Here is a 23,888-nt window from a genome sequence, read left to right as displayed (position 1 = left end):
ACTTCACTTTACAACGGCCTTATTCAAGTTTGGAGTTTCACATAAAGATCCCTGCTGTCGTGATTTGTTGAAGGACTGGTGTTGATATCATCTTCGTTATCAGCGAACTTTTAATCCACCGGAGTGAGACCGCTTTAAAATGAAGCTTCACGCACAAGCCTCGTTTCCAGGCTGCTAAACACGTTTACCAGTTTGTCTATTGTGTTTTTATTAAGGCAGACATTAGTGTTACTTCACTGACAAGCCACAATATCGGTGACGACTCGCGTTGAAGAAACACAATATTGCTACTACTTGGATTTTAAGACTTCAAAAAAAAAACAGAATAATCATATCCATGCGATTTCATCTCATCCTCGATCTCGGCATCTTATTTATTTTTGAAATAAATGGGATGCATCATAATGTTTCACCACTAAAATCTTACGGAAAAAAAAAAATAAACCCGCCGATGGGTGACACTCAAAACTGATTTAGTGAAATAAAGCATGGCACTAAAAATCAGACACGAATGCGATTTTGTGACACAAACATGATGATCAACATCGTACACTCACTCGAATCTACGACCAATCAGCGGCGTCAGTTCGCTGAAACACTTAGCATCGGCAAATATTTTAAAATGACGTAAATTGATTTATTCAATTTGGACACGAGTCGTCAAAACGTCGTATCTCAGATTGTAGCTCAAGAGGCTAACTGCCGACCGTGCTTTACCCAACTGACGCCTATCAGGTCAATGTTCATCTAATAAACAGAAACTATGTAAATATACAATTAAAAGAAGAGAGAGGAACATCTTTTTTTTTTTTATCTATCAAAATGTGTTTAAATGCAGTGAAATGTCACTTTGGAAAACAGGCTGCGTGGATCGTTACAATAGAGGGAAGGTCTATATCTATGTACTGATTCAACGGTTTCCTCACCTAAGATGGAAGGAGAGGAGGAGACGAGAGGAGGAGAAGACAACAGGGGAGGAGGAGATGGAGATTGGCTGCAGGAACAAAGGGATGAATGGAAGAGAAAGGGAAGGAAAGGTGAGACCAAAAACACAAATATGAGAAGAGAAAAGGGATGGAAAGAATTGGAGGGGGACACAAAAAGGAATAACAGGGACCATCGAGAAGAGGAGAGCAGGGGGGGGGGGCGTCAGAAGGAGTTGCTCCTTCCTACTGTGGGAGGGCTTTCAGAATGGCGTTCACCTCCTCCGCAACGGCCGTCAGCGCAAACTCAAACTGGTCCTGTGGTGAGAGAAAGAAAGGAAGGAAAAGAAGAAGGGAAAGGAAAAGTGAAAAGTTTGGAAACGCAAACACAGAAACTGAACTCTGGAGAGCAGAGGCCTCGGAACCCGCTTTCCTTCCACACTTTCCTGAAGTTATCCAGAACCCTGACCTCAACCTAATTCCAAAACCAAGTCCGAACCCTCATTTCCGTTTACGTACAGACACACGTCCATTTCAAAGTCGACATCCGTCCATTAACTGACCGGACAACAAGGACAAAATGTCCAATCTCGACTGAAAAGGAGCAGAAAGAGGAATAACGTTATATAATCTGCTCCTCTCTCTCAGAAGACAATAACCAACAAAGCAAATAATTCGATAATATTAAAAATTAAAAATAGCTCGAGGCCAACGCAGCCCCTCACGTCCCTCTATTAGTTCTTAAGTTGCAAATAATGATTCACCAGACAAAACAAAACTACACAGAACAAAACTCAATTAACACATTTCATTTCATCTAATTGATTTTTTTTTTTTTTATTGTTTCATAAACGGATTATTTTCACTGTCATGCAACGCTCCGTCCATTCGGTTCTGAAATGATCCTTTGGTTGAAAGGATTGATAACAACTCAGTTATTTCAGCATCAACACGGGGACCCACAATATATTCATGTTGTAAAAGTATCTTCTGACTCTTTGTTAAATTATACGTCAGAAAAAACTTTAAAATGTTAATGTGTTAAATGAACTTGTGTTTTTTTCTGTCCAGTGTAAAATACATTGCTCCCCTCAGGACTCAGGTGTGTGTTACCTTGGTCTGAACCATTCCTGGCCTCTGGTCCCGCAGGTGCTCCAGAGTCGCTGCAATATCAATCTCCTTGGCACCTGTCGGACACACACACACACACACACACACACACACACACACACACACACACACACACACACACACACACACACACACACACACACACACATATATAAGATGGTGTTGGCCAGCGCTCAAAGCTCTTTCCAGATAATCCAGCTAACATCTGTCAATCTGGTGTTTTATACAGACTCCCTTAAGAACAGCAAAAGGCGATTACATTCATCCTCTTTGTACAAGCAAACACACACACACACACACACACAGCACAAACAGCTAAGTGGTGGTGTTTTCTTGTCAGGATGAAAAAAGATAAAGCGAGACAAGACACTCTTTGTGAAGGAAACCACAGACCTGTGCGTCTGTAGCGTTTTCTAAATGAAACCGAGCCGAGCTTTAAGCACCGTCTTCGATCGTCGTCCTGCAGGTTTTGAACTTGTGTAGTTTTACCCTGCAGGGCTCCATCACTCCTGTGAGTTTCTTTTTAGTTATAATAATTATAATCTAGTCTTAGTGGAGTGCAAACGTCCGCTTTAACAACAGCATCCAAATTGCACACACTGATAAACATCAGTCCCTTGAACAGGTCTGATTTTTTTCATCAAGATCCATAAATGATTCATTGGAGAATCAATGAATCTTTAAAAAGTTGTTCTGTCTCACTGGTTCTGGCCCCTGATCCGGATCCACACCAAAACATCTGGTTGTTCCCTGATGCACATCACATCCTTCAACCAGGTTTCCAGGTTGTCGCTGATCTTGCATATTAATAAAGTAGCAAACAGACGGGGGAGAAAGAATGAAACTGTAAAAAACTCCAATGTGACTTGTGTTTTCTGTAAATGTTAAGTTGCTAAGACATTTCTCTTCATAACCATATAAACTATTATTATATTATTTCTATCTTTATCGAATTCATTTTCCGTCTGAGCTCAAATCGACCTTTTGTCCCCTGCTCATGTCACGGGCGATAAAAACTCATCGTCGAGGGGAGAGAAGACAAAAACTGACCGAGGAAAGATTCGGGAGAGAGAGGAGGAGCAACAATCAAACGCACAAAGAAAAAGAAAAAACATTTAACTTGTTGTCTTTCTGCCCATTTTTCCTCCCCACTCCTCCTCCTCCTCTATCAAAATTCAGAGGAAACAAAAAGCACGAGAATTTTCTTTACTTTCGCCGTGTTGTGACACAATAATGCGTCTTTTCATGGCCTGTATGAGGAGGGAACTGAATGGTGGGAGAACTGCTCATTTACACCATTTTCTTTTCCTGTTTCACAGGTTTTTGAGATTTGTTCCTTTTTTTTTCTTTTTTTTTTGGAAACACAATAGATTCCCTTCAAACCAGAAAAGCTGCAGCGCACTACTCACTGCTTTCCTTCCTTTTTTTTTATATAGAGGGGAGGGGGCTTAACAAGCCGAGGGCTGTTGTGCCGCTTTTAATAACCCTCAAAATGGACGGCATTAAAAAAAGAAAAGAAAAACACTTCCTTGCAAAAAATGCTGGATGCATGAAAAAGGAGGAATGGTATAAAAACCTCCGCCTCATTTTGAGCTTCCCTCCTTTGCGAGGACCCTTCGCTTCAGGGTGGAGGTCGAGGAGTGGGACTGGGAGGGGGGGGGGGGGGTGTAGGAGGAGAAAGAGGAGAGATAAAAAAAAAGAAGAAAGAAAGAAGAAAGACAGGGCTCTTGAGGAGGTCGAGAAATACCCACGAGAGCCGAGGGCCGAGCTCAGCAGCTGGACTCGGGAGGAAAAGAAAAAGCAGAAAGAAACAGAGGGATGCTGAAAAGCTCTCCGGCACTCGATGGGTTTCATTCAGTTCTTAAGATGAAGAGAAAGGTGGCGGGCGGTGGTGGAGGTGAAGCTGTGAGGGGGGAGGAATGGGGGAGAAAAAAGAAGAAGTGAAACAAAAAAACCTCAAGAAAACGTGAGAACCACAGAAATACCTCCTCAACTGCCCCCCCCCACCCTCCCCAACACCGACCACGATCCTCGGACAAATTTACAATTCATTGGTTGTGAGAAGAGTGGGAATGAAGAGGGGGGGGGGGGGGGGGGGGAGGGATTCTGTGTCAGAGACTAAGGAGAAGAAGAAGAGAAGGAGGAAGAGGAGGAGGAAGAGGAGGAACGAGTCTTTGATCAGGATGGAGGACGAACTTGTGGCCCTCTAGCTTCTCTGGAGGGCGGGGGAGGGGGGAGGGGGGGGGTGACGTTATAAACCACGACCAAAGACACAAAGTGAAGCTCGTCTGGATATTAAATATAAAACTTTATCTTCGGTTTGTAAAAGTCGTCGTCATCATCGTTGTCTCTGGAGAAACTTTTGTTTTTAACTTCAGAGCAAAACTCCACATTTTTATATTTTACTTTGAAAAGACGACGACGCTCTCTGCTGTGATCGTGTGTTTCAGAGCGGCTCAGGTTCATGGGACTGGAGCTCATCACAACACAATAGTTCAGTAAACTCAGCTTTACATCACTGCAGGTCACTTTTCCACTCTCGACACTGTCGCATTAAATCAGAGATCAAATCCACTGTGATTCCTCAAACAGACCTCAGCGCAGTTCGGAGAATAAACATTGACCTCAGCCTGGTTCCATGTCGTTTTCAGAATTAGCCAGTCGAGATAAAACCATCGAGCCGAGGACTCATCTCTGCCCTCGACCACGACCGAGCCGCTCAATGACGCCGGCGTCTCCAGCTGCTCTGAAAATCAAAAATGAATCTCCTCCTCATTCTTCTCTTTTAGTCGACAAACTCAATATTTGTGCCTCCCTGCCTCCGTCAGCTGTTTACATCTGTGCTCAGTCCCCTCCTGCTGTGCATCATTACCCATGATTCTTCTGTGTTTCTGTTGTCAGGCGACGACAGTTTCCATTTTGTTTTGTTTTTTACTAACGCTTGCCTCATTTTGGAGCCGGCTGGGTGAGATGATGTAAAAAAGAAAAACTCAGTTGAAAACATTTCGGTAAATTCAACTTCAGCCGCCCCTCTCCTCCTCCTCCTCCTCCTCCTCCTCCTCCTCCTCCTCCTCCTCACCGGCCCCTGGGTTCTGAGGAGAGGCCCCGTGGCCCCTGAGCTCAGTGTGACAGCCTGGGAAAAGGCCCCTGATGCCCGACAGACCCCTTTGATCTGGAATTAAAGACCCAGGAGCTCGTTCTGCTACAGCAGCACCACCATGGGACACTTCACACACACACACACACACACACACACACACACACACACACACACACACACACACACACACACACACACACACACGTGCAAAATCTCGGACAAGGAAACAGCTGTGATCAGATCCTCCACAAAGAAGTCTCACAATTTTTAATCATTTTATTTTTTTTACTGATAAACACTTTCATCTTAATTTCCATTTAGACTTTAAACTTATTGTGCGTTTCCACCTCCGTCTGAAAACCGAGGGCTGACGCCCAGGATCCACTAGGTGGCGGTAATGCGGAAGACTATCAATGATCGAGCGACATCGTGCTCTGAAGAAGAGACGAGCTCGAGCAATAAAGAAAATTCAAAACAGCTGAAACGTTAAAGTAAGGAAACAGATTTTAGAGTTTTTTGATTGATGAGCTGAAATAAAACGCTTGGTTACTCAACCAATCACGCAACTTCAGCCCGGTAGGCCACGCCCTAAAAGTGCCTGTACTTCCGTTAAGTGCTAATTTAGACTCTACAAAAATTTGCCTATAAATAAATATGGACGACAGGACAGCTCCACAAAGTGAGGCCATATCATCTTACGCCCCCCTGGTGGCTGGCTGCGATAACGGTGATAAACCCCGCCTCCTCCATGTTAGCAGATCTAAGTGGCCTACGTTATTTATTTGTCTACAGTGGAAACACAAAGGTTCCTATAGTTCCTGGGGAAACTTCCAGTGGAGGACACTCAAACAGAAGCCTGTAGTCTTTCCTGTAAGTGCACATTAGTGCCCAGTTTGAAACAGATGTAATCATTATAAACCCAGGAACTAAAAATGACTCCTTCCTCCTAAAAAAATCAATCTACATACTTTAATATTACTATATAATTGAATGTAATCAGACAGAACCTCAGAGAGAAGCATTTAATTTAATACTATGCGTGAACTGCCAGTGTCCCATAAAATATTCAGTCCCCTACATAATTACTTCCCTGTGTTTATTATATCATAATGTAATTATAGTAATTATCGCACACTCATGTCGTGCTTAAAATGCACAGGCTGAGTCCCGATGACACTTTGAATAACGATTTACTGATTTAAAAACAGCTTCTGGACTTTAAACGTAGGAAGAGGTTTAGTGTCTCTTTTTCCTCTTCACCTCTTAAATCATTTATTTCTCCCCTTTTACTATAAAAGTCTTGTTTCCTTTTTGGATTCTAAAGAGTTTAAGTTCATCTTATTTGCATTATGACGCAGCTGTGATTAAACCGATGTGAGTTTGACGTGATGACAGTAACAGTTGTTCTGTATGAGCTGGAAGATTTGTCGAAAAAAGAGAAAAGGCCACAAACCTTTAGCCATCTTGTTGAGGACCATGTCGATCAGGGTGTAGGTCCCAGATCGTCCTGCACCATCGCTGCACGGGTGGGCGAGAGACAACGAGACAGAGTGGGGAGGAAGAGAGAGAGAGGAGCGTTAATTCAGTGAGTCGGGGTTTGATGATGTCACACATGAAAACACTGTCGATACCAGGCTACATTCAACAATCATCCATCTCAACACACCAGAAATCTGTCTGTGGTTCGTCTGGACAACTGTTGATTACATGAAACATTGTCTTGTTGCTAATTGACTGTAAAACCCAGAAGGCAAAATAGTTTGATCGTAGTTTCTTTTCCTCTGAATATGTTCAGGTCATAAGTGTACGTTTGCAGCCGGTGCCTCTTTAAAACATCTCCATTGAAATATAACTTTCAAGATAAAACACATTGATCATTCTGTGGGGACATTTTTGCAGGAAGCATTTTATTAAACATTTTAAAATGAGACGAAGATCAGCTGCTGTTTCTTTAGTTGCCTTTGTTCCTCATTAAGTTTAACTTAGGTAATAAGTTATTGTATTTTAAGGAGGATTAAACTTTTCCTTTCGGAGTGTTCTTCTGCTCTGGAAAAAAATTATCAAACAGCGAAGACGCAAACCGAACAACTGAAGGAAATGGAGGGAACATTTTGTATCCTAGATTTATTTCAAGTGTTGAAAATTGATGTCTTCACCCCGACCACTCTATTTCATGGACCAGTGTGTGTGTGTGTGTGTGTGTGTGTGTGTGTGTGTGTGTGTGTGTGTGTGTGTGTGTGTGTGTGTGTGTGTGTGTGTTCTGGCATGCATCCATATTTTGTGAATATTTCATTTTCACTGGGGCTTTGGTTATTTTCTGCAAGCCTCCCCCCGCACACACACCTTAATTGAGTAGTACACCCCCTCCCCTGTGTGTGTGTGTGTGTGTGTGTGTGTGTGTGTGCATGATCTTCAGATACCACTATCACTCTGATCTCAGACGGTTTGTGTGTCTGTGTGTGTGCGTTCACTCCAGGTTATTTCGCAGAGATGAGATCTGTCGTGTCGCTGCGCCTCGTCAGGATCGTTACAAGACGATCAAAGACGCGCGACGCGTGCGTGAGAGAAGCACGAGGGCTGTGAGTAAACATGTAAAGATGTCTGCCGCCTTCCCTCAGTCTATTTAGATAAGAGACATGAGGAGAGAGGGGCAGAGAAAGAGAAGGAAAGGACAAGATGGAAAGCAGAAAAAGAGAGATGGATGAAACGGAAAAAGGCAAGAAGAGAGAGAGATCCCGTGAGAGGGGGAGACGCTCTCCGAACACTGTGCGATTATTGAATTTCTGCATCTGCACTCGTCTGTTTGCTCACTCCTCATCCTGATCGCCCCGCTCGGCTCTCCCTGTACATTAGGGTGATAAATGGCTGTGCACACTCGGCTTTGGCAGACTGGTTTGAAAGCTCTACAGGATGAACATCAGGCGTTCTTGATCCTTTCATTACGACATCCTCTGACACGATTGGCCGGTTGTGCAGAGGAATGAGCCCAAGATGAAAACGCCTGAAAACTAAACCTAACGTCTTAGAAGGTTTTAATTTTGAAACATCTTTTATTGTCCTGTTTTATTTACATTTTCCCTCTAAAGCACGTTAAGCTGCACTTTATGCTATGAAAAGTGTTTTTACGAAGACTCTGGGATTTAGGAGCCGCCATCTTACTTTTTTGACGTCATCAGTGATCATCGGATTTCTTTTATATCATCAAATAACTCCACTAACATGGAGGAGGCTGGGTTTATGACCTATACTGCAGCCAGCCACCAGGGGGGGATTAAGACCGTTATGTCGTCCATCTTTATTAAAAATCTATGGGTTTAACTTTCTTTATCTTCGCAATATAATTTGCTTTTCGATAATTTCACTAACTTTCCATTTATTGGATCTTGATGAAAACAGAGTGTGTGGATGTTGGGTTAGAGTTAACTAACCCTATGAGCTGTACTGAGAGACTTCGGAGTTACAGTCTGTAAATTGTCTGCAACACCGCGGGCCGAGCGATCGGCCCGCTGCAAACAGGCGAGCGCAGAACGAGCAGTGCTCTCGTTAGTTTAAGTCGAGAACTTCAGGATGTTTCCAGCTGCTGAGGCTGAAGCTTCGTAAAAACAAGTTTGATTTACGCCGCTGCAGACTCAGCTGAGAGATGTATAGGTTCATCATCCGCCATATTAAATAATAGATCACTTAGTGGTGGAGGGAGCAGACAGACATAACGGCAATCTGTGATGGGAGGTTTTTTTTTTCCCACTACTCCGATCATCGCAGAGTGTCTCTGCAAAAAAACTGTCGCAGATTTTTCTGTTAAATAGCGATTTAATCATTTCTCACTGGTCTGACTTATTTCCTCAGGTGGTGTGGGTCTGCACACACACACACACACACACACACACACACAAAGCTGCAACACTGCCTTCTTCTATTTATCCCTCTCTCCTTCTCACCCACTGGCTCCGACCGTCACACTGCAAACTTTGAAGTGACTAATTAAAAGTTACCCTCCTCCGTGGACAGTTTGTCAAATCAAATCACAACTTTGGGGCTAATTTCTCATTTTGAAATGTTCGTCGTCCTCTGCACGGCGACGAGCGACAACAGCGCCGGTGAGAAACGGAACCACGGCAGAGCATCGGTGAGCTCAGCTTCGATTGATCCGTTCGTCTGTTCATCTCGTTTGCTCATTAACAACATGAAACACAGATATCATGGAACAGACGGTAAAACGTGGTTATTCATTCAGGTACTTGCCTGCAGTGGACTATGATAGGACACGAGCGTCCCCGGTAGCACTTGTTAACTTTCCTGTAAAAAAACACAGAAGAGAAAGAAGAAACCAGCGTTAATGTCACAGGAAGAGCAGCGCACACAGGCAGAACATGTTGAATCTGAAAAAAAGAACAACATGCACAGGACAGTTCGCTCAAAGTTCATTTATTAAGTTTATTATCAAACTGTATCTTTAATTGACTTTCCCACAAATATGTTTTTAAGCTTGAGAACGTGGGAACGACTCCACTGGGCGTGTTTCCATGAAAGTCCGTTTTCTTTTTTTTTGCGATGATGTAGTAATTTAGAACTCTCCTCTTTTGACATCCATCCGGCGACTTCACAACAACTGAACAAAATGACGTTTATCTCCACTGAACCGGCTCTAAGGACATTTTTCATCCTCCGCCCCAACCTGAGGAGAAAAGTTCGAGCTCGCAGCAGACGGTCAAAAGTGATGTCACCATGGAAACAGTCGGCAGAGGATCACCGAGGTTTGGGTGGAGGGGAGGTTGTATACAGGGGTGTGGGATTCGAAGGGAACGCCCCCCGCGAGAGGGACTCGATAGTCAGGTGCCAGCGACTCCTGCGAGGCGTGAAGTGATGGCAGGAAAGAAAGTGTCTCGTATTCAGAAATCATCAAGTGAGACAGGAATGGAGACAGACATGAGGGTAGGAGGAGGAGGAGGAAGCGACAGAACGAGGGCGGGGGGGGGAAGAAAAGCCACTGAGAGAGAGGGAGTGGGGGGGGAGGGGGGGATAGGAGGTGGGAGGAGATTGGAGGCAGTCGAGCAAACCATGAGCAAGCAAAAAAGGGGCGAGAGGTCACCTCAGGTCACCGGGCACGGCGAGGGGAGGGATGGGGGAGGCGGAGAGAAGGGAGGGGATAAAAGAGGAGTAAAAGTGAAGGGGGGGGGGGTCCATGAGGCCCCTTGGTTGCAGAGTCACAGTCTCCAATGATCACTTTTGTGACTATGCAACTGGGCTCATATTACTAGCTGCAACATCACAAAAATGACACTGGCAACCGCAAGTTAGCTGGTAAAACGGGGGAAAGGGAGAGAGGAAGCAAAGCGTCGGCTCGGTCAGGTGTGAGTCAGGTTAAAAAATAAAAAAAAATACATGCCGGCACGAGCACATACAGGAAGGAGAGACATTTCCGCCGCCGTCCTGAAACCATCGAGGTGGAAAAACAACCAACACAGAAAAAACAGGGGCATTTTGTCCCCGGTAATAAAAATGAAAAATCTCTCTCTCTGCGCTGTCTTCATTGTGTCCTGACCCCGACGCCCTGCGAGCAGAGGCAATAATTCCCAACTGATGGTGGGTGGCGACGCCCACCAGACCCCTTTATAATAGCTGTGACCACAAACCCTCACTCCTGATTTCTCACCTAATTGATGTGCGCCAGCGAACGCGGCGACACCGGGCCAATATATAAACCACAGTCGGGGTCTATCGCTGCAGAAAATCCACAGTGAATCAGAGCAAAGGAGCCGGGGCGGCTCCCACCTAATAGGCAATAAAGTATATCAGTTTAAAAGAGGTCGAAGGCGAGCGGCTATAAAAGGCGCCAGAGATAAAGGATCACTCGACTGAGTTCCCTCAATGCATCTTCAATTACACTGTTATCGACTGGAAGATGCTCGGGATGTTTCAGGATATACATATTTTTCTGCCGGCATCTCAGGGTCACGAGTCAAAACTCCTGCAGAAGTGAGATGTTTGAAGTTAATTTGCTGCGAGCGAAGGCACGGAGGCTCCACCGGCACGATTCAGGGGTTCAGGGGAGGAACACGCGTCCTTACCCGTCGATTTAATTAGTTTCATTTTGACTCAGATGTCCAAACTCATCATGTGGCACAAAGAAGAAGAAAATGCAGCAACTCTTTTACCCAGAATCATTAAAGTGAGACTGATGTTTGAGTGAGTGTGAATATGGAGAAAGTTTCCTCTCCTCATCCTGAAATACATGAAATTCAGCAGGAAACCTTAAAAATATGAAGAACTCTGAACAGAGTTTGGTGGAATTGTCGTAGCAGCAGCTCTTCTGGTTCAGTGAGCAAGGGATCATGGGTAATATCTAGTATTCACTTGTGTTAGACGCAGTTTTTTCTTCTCACGAAAACCACTTCATCGCTCTGACACGGAGCCAAACACAGTAAATCTCTACGTGTGGCTGCAGGGGGCGCTGTTTTGCTAAAGTAAAGGTTTCATCGTGTTGCACTGAATCCGCATGTTTCCCACACACATGCGTCTCGAAGATCAGCAGGTTTGAGTCGGATAACAAAGTTTGGAAAATGAGTTCTGCTCTTACACGTTTCCTTGTTTTACACAAAAGCTAAATTACAGTTTCAACTACACTCGAACTAAACTTCTCTCTCGTCTCTTCACGGATCTTTTTCACAGACTTAAGTCGCCTTCGTTCAGTCAAAGCGAGGACGTTTCTCATAACCAGTCGTGTTATCAAACCAACCACAGATTCTTGAAGACCTCACACAAAGTGTTCTTCAGTTCTGCAGTGGAAATGAATCCTGTTCTCAAACAGTCTTTTTCTTCTGAGTGTCTCTTCCAAAGGTTTCTTCAAGGCTTCTGAAAAACCTCTGTGCTTTTGCTATCGGCATGAAAATCAGCCCTGAGTTCTTCCTGTTCTTCAAACGAGAAGCTCCAATAAACTCTTCAAGTAGAAATGCTCAAAGAAGTCTTTATTCATGTGGTGGGGCCACAGCCACGTGTTCAATATCCAGAAGGACGGAGGAGTCAGTGTACGTGCTGGGACGAGTCGTCATCACGTGGCTGACATCATATTTTATTTCTTCTCAGTTTCTGAAGAAGCTCCCTACCTGCGGAAGTCGAGGAGCGTGCGGCTGGTCTCCGGGACGTTCTGGTTGAGCCATGTCAGGAAGTGGAACTGAGTGACGGTCCGCGTCTCGTTGGTCTGCATGTTCTTCAGGTAGAAGCTACGGACCAGGAAGTCGTCGCACCAGATGTGTTCGGACACGAGGTTGACCTGCGACAGGTGCAAACAACACGAACACAGCTTTTATTCAGGACTTCTACCAACTTTTATTTCAGATTTGAAACTTGCATCTCCGGTGTTCACGTTGATAAATGACGTACATGGAGGATAAGATCGATCCAATCAATGGAAGACACGTCAGCTTATTTACTTTAACAACGTTGGACAGACGCAGAACATTTCTTACCTCGTAGATGTGGTACAGGTTGGATCCCTCGTCCGGCCAGTAATGGTAGCACTGCTTCACTCCGCTCTCGACGAGAGGCGTCAGCATGACGATGACCACGCAGCCGTTCTCCCAAACCATCTGCAAAGACGAAGGCGGCAAGACTCGTCAACGTTAGCATCTCAAATCGAGATGAAACGCACCGCATACATCTGTTTCTACGTTTTTTAGGACCTGACATGAATCAGTTGCTCGTCTCGTTCTCAAAGTGGTCACAAAGCCGTCGACGCTTCCTGAACATAATTCGACTCGTTTAACTTTGGTGCCTTCCATCATTTTGAAACGATGTGTGTGTCTTTTGTGGCGGGAGGGACACGTGTCCTTTCCAGCTAAAGTGATGTCGAGGGTTGTGGCATGAAAAGTAATTTCGGTGGAGGCCGTTCCCTCTCCCAGCTGGGTCATTCCGCGGCGAGGGCGTGCGGTCGTATTTCTCCTGCTCGCGGTCACATTCTCGCAGCCACAGTCGGCTGTTAATGGAAGCTATAAAACAACACGGCTCCCACATCGTCACGTTCAGATCATCAAGATGGATACAGCCGCCGCTCAGTCTGCCGCACCTTGACCAAGATTCAACTGATGTTAATTGCGGCAGGGTGTGAGTTAGAGCTCGTCTCAGTCCCCAGCGCTTCACCCACGGGTCTCCTGCATCTGAGGATGTGACGGTGCACATTTTTTGAGGGATGGTGTTAATTTGCTTCAGCTGACAGCGTGAGAACAAGTCGCCCGTTATAAAACTCTTATTTATCCAGGGAAGAAAATATCTCTCTCCGAGAACTCAGACGGATCTGTGTTTGGAAGCTGGACGTCGTGGAGTGTGTGGTCTCAGTGCTTTTGCCCAAGGGCGGTTCAGCAGAATCCTGACGGGAAGATGTTGTGTAATAACATCGGCAGCGCTGATTAAAGGGCCTGATAAGACACAGTAAAGCTGGTTAAGTCGCTGGGTCACGAGAAAACAAGAAGCCTGGTTAGAGCCAGAGAACAGAGAAGCCGTTTAATGAACCTGAGCTGAATCCTCGGCGAGACGCAGGCTTTTCAAACTAAACCCTCAACAGCTGGGATGACGAGGATGAAGATGATAAAAGTGATTAATAACCAAAATATTTCTGAAAACACGAGCCTGAGATGGAGGAGAGAGAGGAGAGGGAGTGTGGAGGAGACGGGTTCATGGACGTAAGAGGGAGTCGAAACCAAACGTGTCAGAAACATGAACGTGTGATGAGAACCAACCTCAAGTGACAGAAAGCCTCGTTGAGAAATCTCCACCATTAGTTCTTCACTCTACTGAGTATAAGTACGAATTTAAACTCTTTATTTGTTTACTGTGAACTTGTTCAATGTTACACACAGGAATGTGGTTTTATTTCTGCTCCCACTCATCCTGGATGTTCTTCAACATACAAAACACCTAAAACTACTTTTTCCAAATGTATGTGTGTGTGTGTGTGTGTGTGTGTGTGTGTGTGTGTGTGTGTGTGTGTGTGTGTGTGTGTGTGTGTGTGTGTGTGTTTACCTGCCAGAAATCAGCCACGGTGGAGGGCAGAGGCCCTTGAGTGGCGATGTAAGCCGGGTTCCTGGGATCGTGATCCATCTGTAGAGGGCGGAGGAAAGAGAGACGATGATGTGAGGTTATGAATCTTGATCTTATTATTACTGAAGAATATAAAACACAACAGAGAGTGGGACACAGAAGAAAAACCAAGATACAGTTAAACGTGAGATTGGGGAAGTTTTCTTTTGAAACATTTGAAGTCGTGTCGTGTGTCTTTGAGCTGCAGGTTAATAAAACGTCTAAAGTTCTTGTATTTGCAGCTGGAGGCCTCTCGGTGAAGGAGGTGAGAGTTTTCAGTGACTTCTTTAACATAATGGAGATTACAGAAGGACGGCAGAGGCGTCGAGAGCTCAAGACAGGAGACGAACGTGAGGGGAATTTGCGAGGAAGTGAGTGACAATCCTGCCTATTACCATGCAAATTGTACGGTAAATGTAATAATGAGCAAGACCAATTTAGCTGGAAGCAATTACAGAGGGGAGACAGATAATTTCTGGGGCTTTTCTACTCGCGAAAGTGTCGTTAATGTTCCTCTGTTCCCTTTATGAATGCCAAACAATAATAATGCACTTCTAATGAACTTAAAATGTTGTAACTTAGAGAGAGAGAGAAAAGGCGACAAGGAACCGGAGACTTCTGCTCATTAAAACATCCGGAGGAGGCAGAGCTGTGCTTTAAGAGGGTTTCACCGACGTTTCCCACAGTGGGTGTCTACTGGCTGCATGTTTCCTTTGGTCTGGAGTTGTTTCTCAACATATTCGCACAATATTCTTGACATAATTCTGCTTTCACGTGCATTAATTAAACAAAGTGGAGGCTTTTCTCCCTGGTTTTACATTTTCATACATTTGTACAAAAGTGAAAATATGAACTATGAGTTCTCAGGAGCTTTAACAGCCCAAACTGGTAAAAAACCCAGCAACACTCGTCAAACTGTGACCTGCTCTTGACTTCTCTGAATGATGCAACGCATTTTTTCTTGCCCCCGAGTGTTAAAGCCTGGGAGACAGAGAGAAAGAGAAAGAGACAGAAAGGTAAGGGAGGAATTTAAAATAGGGGTCTATGGGAAACTGAAGGAGAGAGACCAGGAAGGGCAGAGAAGGACAAAGAAATGTGCAGAGAGAAATCAAGACAGACAAGAAGGAGAGTGGGAACAGAAGAGAGATGGTGGAGTGGAAGGCTGGGGAGAGATGGAGGTGAAGAAGGAGGAAAAGGCAGAGACAATATGAAGAAGAACAGAGACGCTGAGGATTCTGCACACTCTTCATCTCTTCACCTCTTTTACTCATTAAAACACGTCACATGGTTTAACCGAGTAATCATCTCTTTTATCGACAGTCGCAGCTCAAACATCTCATCGTCTTCTCTCAGTCAGTGTGTCTGTGTGTGTGTGTGTGTGTGTGTGTGTGTGTGTGTGTGTGTGTGTGTGTGTGAGGGGAAATCAAAACCTCAGCAGAGGAGCTTCCTTAAATAACCTCACATCCACGTCCAGTCTGAAACGTGTGAGTGTGGGGGTGGAGGTGGGAACGTGCGACTGACAGAGGCTTTGCGATGTGTCTTCACGTCCGAGTGCAATTCAGCGTGTGCACGTGCTCGCCTCAAAGTGCGTGCGTTTGTGTGCATGTACACGTGTCGCAGCTGTTTTTGCACTTGTTTTGTTCCTCGATAGTTTTGATTCCCTCTCTCTCTCTCTCTCTCTCTCACTCTTTGTGTGTGTCTTTATCAAACACACACACACACACACACACTCAGCTCCTTCTTGGTGCGACGCCCAGATTTGAAATGCATGGCGTCTCTGTTGCTTTTAATGGAATACCACTGTATCCGCCTCCAGGGAAACGTAAACCTACGATTCCGACACTGTTTCCAAATTGATACTCTCGCTCTCTTCTCTCTCTTCTCTCTCTTCCCCCTTCTCCTTCCTACCGGCTGTTTTGCTGCTTAAATCTGTGCCGAGCCAGGGAGAGGCCTCGGCGAGTCGCGCCGTAACAGTAAATACAAACTTGTGTCAAATTAGCATAACCCAAGGTCAAAAACAATCATTTCCCCGCACCCGACAGATCTTTTGTTTTTTTGTCACAAATGAGGAGTGAGCCCGAGAGCCGTGCGCACGTCCTCTCCCTCGCGTTCCCCGAGTGAATACTCACCCGAGGTGTTTTTGGTATCATTAATATTCATGGTGCAGAACGTACACACTGGAGTGGGGCTGCTGCTGAAGCTAAGCAAGCGTTGCATCAAAATTGATATTGTAGCGCGGTAGGCTGCCTTTGTTCCCGTGACGCCCCCCTGGGGACGGAGGGAGACTGGCATGGCGGGGGCGTGAAGCGGAGGTACTCACGATGGGGCTGGCGTTGATGTAATCGGAGTTGCCTTGGCTGTTCTCCACCTTCAAGGTGATTCTGGAGTGATCATCTGGAACACAAATGGAGGAATTCATTGCATTTCGTCAGAGGAATGAAAAGAGCTCAGCGTGTCACACACACAGTAATCAGGACTTTCTTCTCACGTCTGAGTTTGGACTCTCGCTGCCTTGATGTGCATTTCTACGATCAACTGAACGTCTCCGCGACCCGACGAGTTTATTCCCCTCTGGTTCGTCAAGGTTGTTTTCAGCTCGGAATGGAACTGTTCTCATTTCAGAGATTAAAAACCAGCAGGGGACGTGTCTGAGAAACTTCTCAGTGTTGTCTGATTCTCCTCAGAGATCCAAACGATTGATCCCTGACTTCCACTGTCTGGAAGGCTGCTCAATCAAATTCACGCTCCACAGTCACGAGGGCCCGGTTCTGAAACTCTGGGATCTTCAGTCAAACTCAGGTTGCAATCGTTAAAGTTGATGATTTTAATTTGTGTTATTACTGGAAAAGTTTTTTTTATAGGTTTATATCGTTAAAATTGATGTTTGGTTGCATGTGACGCTGTTGTGTTCACTGCAGCTTGTTAGACGTGTATTTTTGAGATGTTAGTGATTATCCAGGAGGACAAATCTTCTCTCCCTCTCTCGGGTTCGGGGAGACCTTCGCTCCATCACCCCTGGTCCACTGAATACATTTGGGCAGTGGCACATTTCCCAGGTTCATGGATCTTGCTGTTGCGAGTGGAGCTCTGAAGCCTCCGGTGATTGTGGCAAAAACAGCTCGGAGAATCTTTTGGAGAAGCCAGTGGTGCTGCAAATAGGAGGCGCAATTTATTCCTGACGAACTGCTTTCCCTGCTGACAACCTGGGTTTCATTAAGCCGCGGCCCCGGTGGAGAGAATGGGACAGCACTTTTTTAGATGGGCTATTTCCACAGAGGCTTAGAAATTTGAATCATTGATGAGGTCGGAGCAGGAGAGCTTTAATAGAAAACTAATTTACAGTCCTTCTGCTCCCCACACCTGCTCCTGGCCTCTGAGAACAACAGGCCGAGCTCGGACAGTACGGCCGTGTTGCGGAGGGGCGGTGGGAGTGACGCCACCGTGTTTGAAGCTCGGGAGGTAAACTGTGGTCGCTCGCGTTACATATCTCGTCCTGCTAAGTGAGACGCTCTTCAGTTTCAAATTAAGATTCACAAAATCTCCTGGAAATAACAAACTGCACGTTCATTAAAGTTTTTTGATATTGCTCCTGATTATTTTCGATTTGTAGCTGCAGATGCTAACGGCTCGTGCTGATTTCAAACTTCTGATTTCATGACAAGAAAAAAAAAACAAACTGCATCTGCAGGTTTGAAACAGCACTCGGAGAAATCCTCCACTAGGAAGATCACGTTTTTATTTTGACAACCAATCAGCTCCACGAGTTGAGAGTTCATATCTTACATGCCACAACAGCGGCGGAGCGGTTCTTCTTGGCGTTGCCGTCCTTCAGGCCGACGGTGCAGGCGTTGGGCTCGGCCTGGTAAGCACACAGCGCCTCCCACTCCTTCTCCAGGCGGTCCTTGTTCTTCAGGTGATCCTCCATGTAGGACTGAAGGAGACGGAGAGAGGAGAGAGAGAGGAGGTGAGGAAAAACACAGCTGGAGACGATGGATGGATTTCTGTACGTGAGGCTTCCACATCTGGTTCGTTAATGGCACACACGTTAATTATGAGGATTCCCTGTGGTCGGACCAATCTGTGGTTTCACCTGATTTACCCGTCTAATGTAAACACACACTTTAGTTCTTCAACACATCATATGTATCATCAACACGTATCATTAATGTAGAGAAACCCAACAGTTTCCCTGTGAAATAACACGTAGTCTAAAATTACGACTCTATGAATTGTCCTTAATATTACGAACTTGTCAGAATCTCAATTAAAGCTAAAGGAATAAACACTGAAATGCTAATAAACACTGGTGTGTGTATGAGTTTGCTACGTGTCCTCACTTCACTAGAGCTGCATAAAAACCCATGTTAATCAGAGAGAGCGTGAGTGTAATCTTCTGTATCTCTGGTTAAATGATGAACATTTACAGCCTGGTCATTACCTTCCATGCAGTATTCATAATTAAGGAAGTGGAAGTGACTTTGATGAACTGCCAGCAAATGAGCGCAGCACATAAAAGCGAATGAAGCAGCGTGTGTTGTTGGTGCGGCGGCTCACAGGTTAGCTCCTCTCTGATCTGACGGCAGACGCTGCAGCTTTGTTGTGTGGTTTTTTTTTTTTTTTTTTTTTCCAGCAGCTTTGAGAATCTGAGGCTCAAAGTGTGGACGCACGATCGTTAGTAATGGATGAGGGAACAAAATGAGCTGGTGAGGTTCTTTAAATGGCTCCGGCTATGATTGATGGTGGCAGTTACAAATGGGGCTGATCTTAATCAGAATTAGATTCCCACCCCCCACCCCCCACCCCCTCTTAAAGAAAAGGCCTAATGGCTTCTTCGCTAAAATGAGGAGTTTGTTAAAAATGGAGAGGGGGAGTGGCCTGATGTCCCGATGGTGGAGGATGATGGGAAAGTTTCCAGAGCAACTGCTTTTGTGCGATTTCATCAAACTGGAGCACGTCCGCTCGACAAACTGTAGAAGAGTCTACGTGCAGCTCATCGGGCTTTTTGTTGGTCCGGTGGTGAGCTGCAACCCGCAGGCTTCACCTCATCACAGCTGCAGTGTGTGTGTAGCATCAAATACACACAGATGCGGCACAGCGCACAACACACACACACACACACAGAAACTACACACACATCTACAGCGCAGAGGATTTTATGAGGTCACATACACAATAACACAGCCCGCCCACACACGCTCACATATATATATATACTCTGCAAACACACACTGTACAGACACGTTCTTTCTACACACACACACACACACACACAGATGCCCCCCACCACCCTCTAACCCCCACCCCCCTCTCCCACTCTCTAATGCCAGAGTAATAGGGTTTTGTGGCTGTGTAAAGGGATTATTGCAATCCAATCAGGAGGCGCTGAGATCACCATGTGTCGCCCAAACACTGAATAATCCCCTTACTGTGTGTGTGTGTGTGTGTGTGTGTGTGTGTGTGTGTGTGTGTGCGTGTGTGTGCGTGTGTGTGGGAGGGGACGGGCTTACATCTTCTAAAAGGTGCTCAATAAAAACTGCTATGCAATCAGACTCTGTCCGAGCCGCCATCGTGGCCCTGACGCACCATCTGAGCACCTGTGCGATGCAGGTGATGTCATGCAGCGGCCATCTTGGCTCAAAAAAACGAGGGGAGAGGAAAGAGGAGGAAAGAAAATGAAGGTGAAGTGAAGGTGTCCAGTGGTGGAAAGTTATTAACAAGTTTCTTCCTCCCTCCCTCCATTCAATCTCAGTCTCACTCCCTCTCTTTCTTTCCTTCCCTCATTTCTTTCCTTCCTTCTTTCCTTCCCTGACTACCTCCATTTCCTCCTTCCCTTCCTTCCGTCTGTCCATCCGTCCTTCGTTCGTTCGTTTCTTCCCTCCATATTATGTTATCCTTCCTTCCTTCCCTCTTTCCTTCCTGTGCCAGCTACACAACTGTTGAAGTGTCTTCCACCGGTCATCACTAACATCTGCTGCTGCTGACTTAAGTTAAATTCACCATCTAGCCCTGATTTTAAAAACTGAACATTCTACTCATCATCACATTCGTGAGTTTTGGGTCCAGTTGTTTTTTTTTTGTGCTAACTGACAAATAGATGCAGATGAAAACATGAGCTCCTTGTCAAAGATAAAAAAGTAGAGTCTGAATTCTAACACAAACATGTCATCTGTCATCGTCCGTCCATCTGCCTCCAGCCTCCACATCAGTCAGACTCTTATTTCTAAAGCTGGCATCATCCATACACGAGTCTGAATTCCCTGCGGCTTCCTCTGACTCAGATTTAACGTCCATTTCCCGAAGCCCGCTCTTCCCCCGGCCGTTTCCCAGTGACCTATCAGCTGTGCAGATCGTGACCCAGCTGCTCCGCATGGCGAGCGGCAAAACTCCCAGCGTGGTTAATCTCTACGGAGGCTCCCGCTGCAGCAGAATCTATAACACTTACTTTGCCGACCACAAAAGACTAGATAATGTGCTTTATATATAGAGTCGACTAATCCTCTTAAGACACATGCAGAGAGGATGTGGGGGGTGGAGGGGGGGGGGGAGAGTCACACGGGACCAAGTAATACATTAACTTCGATAAGATGGTGGAAGCCCTTTCTCCTCAAATTGAAATCAGTGGGTGGATAATGACATGGAATTTACCGAAGTTTACGAAAAGCAATTAAAAAGACTCCGAATAATCAACAGTCACGTTATTTCTCTCTTTATTTTTTATTCATCACACTCGGGCGGTGAAATATTTGCTTTTCCGCGGCGGCGGTTCGCTCGTCTCTCTGTGTGATGGATTCAGTTTCTTGCTGTGATGACGATTAAAAATATTTTAAACTAGAAATCTATCCGCCTCAGTGTCTCTCCCCCCCCCCCATGTGTCGACTGGGTTTCGGTGCCATGAAACTCTCAGCTCAGTCTGAGGTTCACGTCACGATGGGAATCTGAAATGAGCTCTCCTCTCTTAAGTGTGAGTGTTTTGGTAAAACTGACGGCCCTGCCTGCGAAAAATAAAATACGAGCGGTGACAAATACTCATCGTTCCAAACCGTGGAGTGAAAAAAAGAACAGAGCAGAAGCAAAGACGGGAGCAGGAAGAGAAAGAACGAACGAAAAAGAGGGAAAGAACAAAGATTAGTGGAAGGAGGAGGAAAGAATGAGATTAGAAACAGAGAAGACATGTTTGAAATGCAGTAAAGAAAGAAACAGACAGATTAGTTAAAACAAGTTAAAACCGAGATGATGGTAAAAATGAAAGGATGGTGAAAAACACAAGAAAAAGTAAAATTAGCAACGAGACACATGCAGGGAGATGATTGAATGCGTGAGATGGAGGGAGGAGAAGAGGAGTGTGGTGGAGAATCCATAAAAGCTTTTGTAAAGAGACGTGTGTGGGCGAGCTGTGGGCAGTCGGAGACATTAAATAACTGTTTCACACGTTGTCACTGTTCTGTGGAAACAGTTTTAACTTCACCTGCTCCTCTATCGACCCTGAAAAAACTATCTGGATGCACCGAATACTGCTTCTGGGTGGGGGTGTATCTGGTATCCAGGTGGGGGTTATATACATATATATATATATATATATATATATATATATATACATATATATATATATATGGAAATGTGTCGTCCATCTTTAATTTCAGTCTTTTAATTCCACATCCCTCCTCTTTTTCTCTGTGTCATAGCAAAACTACAGCGAGTGGGAGAAAATGATAGGAGGGGGGAGCCAAGTGTTCACAGCTCCGTCCCATTAACTGGGAATCACACGTTATCACTTTCTGCGGCGATGACGAGCGTCCTGTGACCCACAAACGACGCCAGAATCCTCACTAACTATTCCTTTTTATTTCTGCGACGCAATAGACAACGTGGGGCTCAATCATCTCCTCAGTTTTCACGAGCATCGAAAAAAGAAACCAGCAGAGATGAAATTAAAAGGAGGGCGTCCGTGTTCGGGCTGCAGAGTTTGTTTGGTAAACAGTGCGTCTCCTCATCCCTGAGTCACTGGATGCAACAGAGGGAGATGAGGCATTTTGTTGATTTATAATTTGACGGGTTTTATAGCTGCACCACTTTTGGACACTGATGCAAAGAGCCGAGGATGATTTGAGCATTTAAAACTTAAATTTGAGGTAACGTCGAGTACAATCTGATTTTTCTCTTTCGAAATGAATTCCTGCTCACGACTGGAGTCCAGAGCTTCTCACTGCTTCAATATAAACACTACATTTATCGACATCATCTGCTCACGTCTAATAAACCTCTACGACACTGCTGATTCTGGGTAAAACTACTCGAGCTTGAGGATACTCACAATACTCTTAACAAGACATCTCCTAAACGTATGACTCAGAACCTGTTGAGCGCTGGTCGCCAGTTTATTCAAAGTTTATTCATGTTGAACACACATATTGATCTCGTGTTCAAATGATACAGAACACACGTGAAGCGAGAAACTGATTCAGAAGCCAAATATAAACGGATTTCTGGAATTCTTAGTCATTACGATGATGATTTTTTTTAATTTCAGGATCAAACACAAAGCACTACGCTGCACAAAAGAAACAGTGTTTTACAAAGAGGAAAAATGTCTTTCAGAAGTTTGAAGTTTCTGTGGAGAGGACTGAAGTGGAGCTTCAGAATTCAAGAGGACGTTCATCTCACATCACCCACACGAAATCTACTAATCACCACGGCCACATCGGCGGCACTTGGTCTCCGTGCGTCCCTCTTTGCATTTGCGTCTCTACATTATAACAAATTCATTAATCACCCTGACCAGACTGTGGCCCACACACACTGAGTCCTCCACTACACAAGAGCAACCCTCCATCTCCCTCCTCCCGTCTCTCGAGAGACGCCGCCTCCGCTGAGACGGCCAAGACAAAACACGTTTCCCTCCACACGTGACCTCAGCCTATCAGAAACATGCATCACATTGTGTTGTGGGCGCGTTCGCCAAAAAAGAAGAGCTTCAGCGGCATCGAGCGTTCGTGTTAAACAACAGTGACACTTCTCCGCAGTGGCACCGGCTGCGAAGGGAGACATTTTCTCCTGAACACAAATCTCAGGGGTAATTAGTATTTTTTGTGCCTATTGAACGCATCAAAAAGTCCGCTCCGTCACATCTCGCCGGCAGCTTCATAATGCAAGGAGAAGGAGGGAGAGACAGAGGGAGAGAGGGGGGAGGGGGGAGAGTAGGGATGAGGAGGGAGGTGGGTGGTTGAAGCGAACGGCTATATATTGCAATTACGATGGCGCTCGACGGAATGCAAACGAGGTTCAATGGAGATTTTCATCTGCGGCGTGGAAGAGGGTAAGAAGGCTGCTTATAGAAACTGTGGGTGTAATGAGATGTACAGAAACAAAACAGAGCGACACAGAGAGAAAGATGAGAGACAGAGAGATAAGAGGAGGACGAGTGTGTGTGTGTGTGTGTGTGTGTAATGAGCAGTACACACACACACACATGAGACGTGGAGGCAAAATAGTTCCACTGCTTTTTAAAGAGATAAACGGTTTACGGGATAAAACGAGGAGCAGGTGACATAAAAGGTATAAAAAGGTTCATGAAGGAATCGTATAAAAAAATCAGTTTGGAGAGAAAGAAAAAAGAGATGTGAAGAACGTTAGAGAAATAAAAACAGGTTCAACTTCGCTTGTAA

At 45.2% G+C, this 23,888-nt stretch overlaps 1 protein-coding gene across 1 annotated transcript in view; it reads right to left on the bottom strand.

The window, feature by feature from the left end:
• Nucleotides 1-800: 800 nt before the first annotated feature.
• Nucleotides 801-23,888, bottom strand: part of LOC109643271 (receptor-type tyrosine-protein phosphatase N2-like) — a 117,807-nt gene continuing 94,719 nt past the window's right edge. The window contains exons 15-23 of the mRNA XM_069511541.1: nucleotides 18,010-18,157; nucleotides 16,547-16,620; nucleotides 14,170-14,247; nucleotides 12,621-12,740; nucleotides 12,258-12,424; nucleotides 9,397-9,450; nucleotides 6,608-6,672; nucleotides 2,037-2,110; nucleotides 801-1,241 (exon numbers count right to left, since the gene is read on the bottom strand). Coding sequence (XP_069367642.1) covers nucleotides 1,170-1,241; nucleotides 2,037-2,110; nucleotides 6,608-6,672; nucleotides 9,397-9,450; nucleotides 12,258-12,424; nucleotides 12,621-12,740; nucleotides 14,170-14,247; nucleotides 16,547-16,620; nucleotides 18,010-18,157 — 852 coding nt within the window. The 3' untranslated portion in view covers nucleotides 801-1,169. The remainder of the gene's footprint in view (nucleotides 1,242-2,036; nucleotides 2,111-6,607; nucleotides 6,673-9,396; nucleotides 9,451-12,257; nucleotides 12,425-12,620; nucleotides 12,741-14,169; nucleotides 14,248-16,546; nucleotides 16,621-18,009; nucleotides 18,158-23,888) is intronic.

The sequence above is a fragment of the Paralichthys olivaceus genome, chromosome 16 (genome assembly GCF_024713975.1).
Source record: "Paralichthys olivaceus isolate ysfri-2021 chromosome 16, ASM2471397v2, whole genome shotgun sequence".
In the NCBI taxonomy this organism is placed as follows: domain Eukaryota; kingdom Metazoa; phylum Chordata; class Actinopteri; order Pleuronectiformes; family Paralichthyidae; genus Paralichthys; species Paralichthys olivaceus.
Note: the sequence above shows the minus strand (reverse complement) of the source record. Positions and strands in the feature narration are given on the sequence as shown.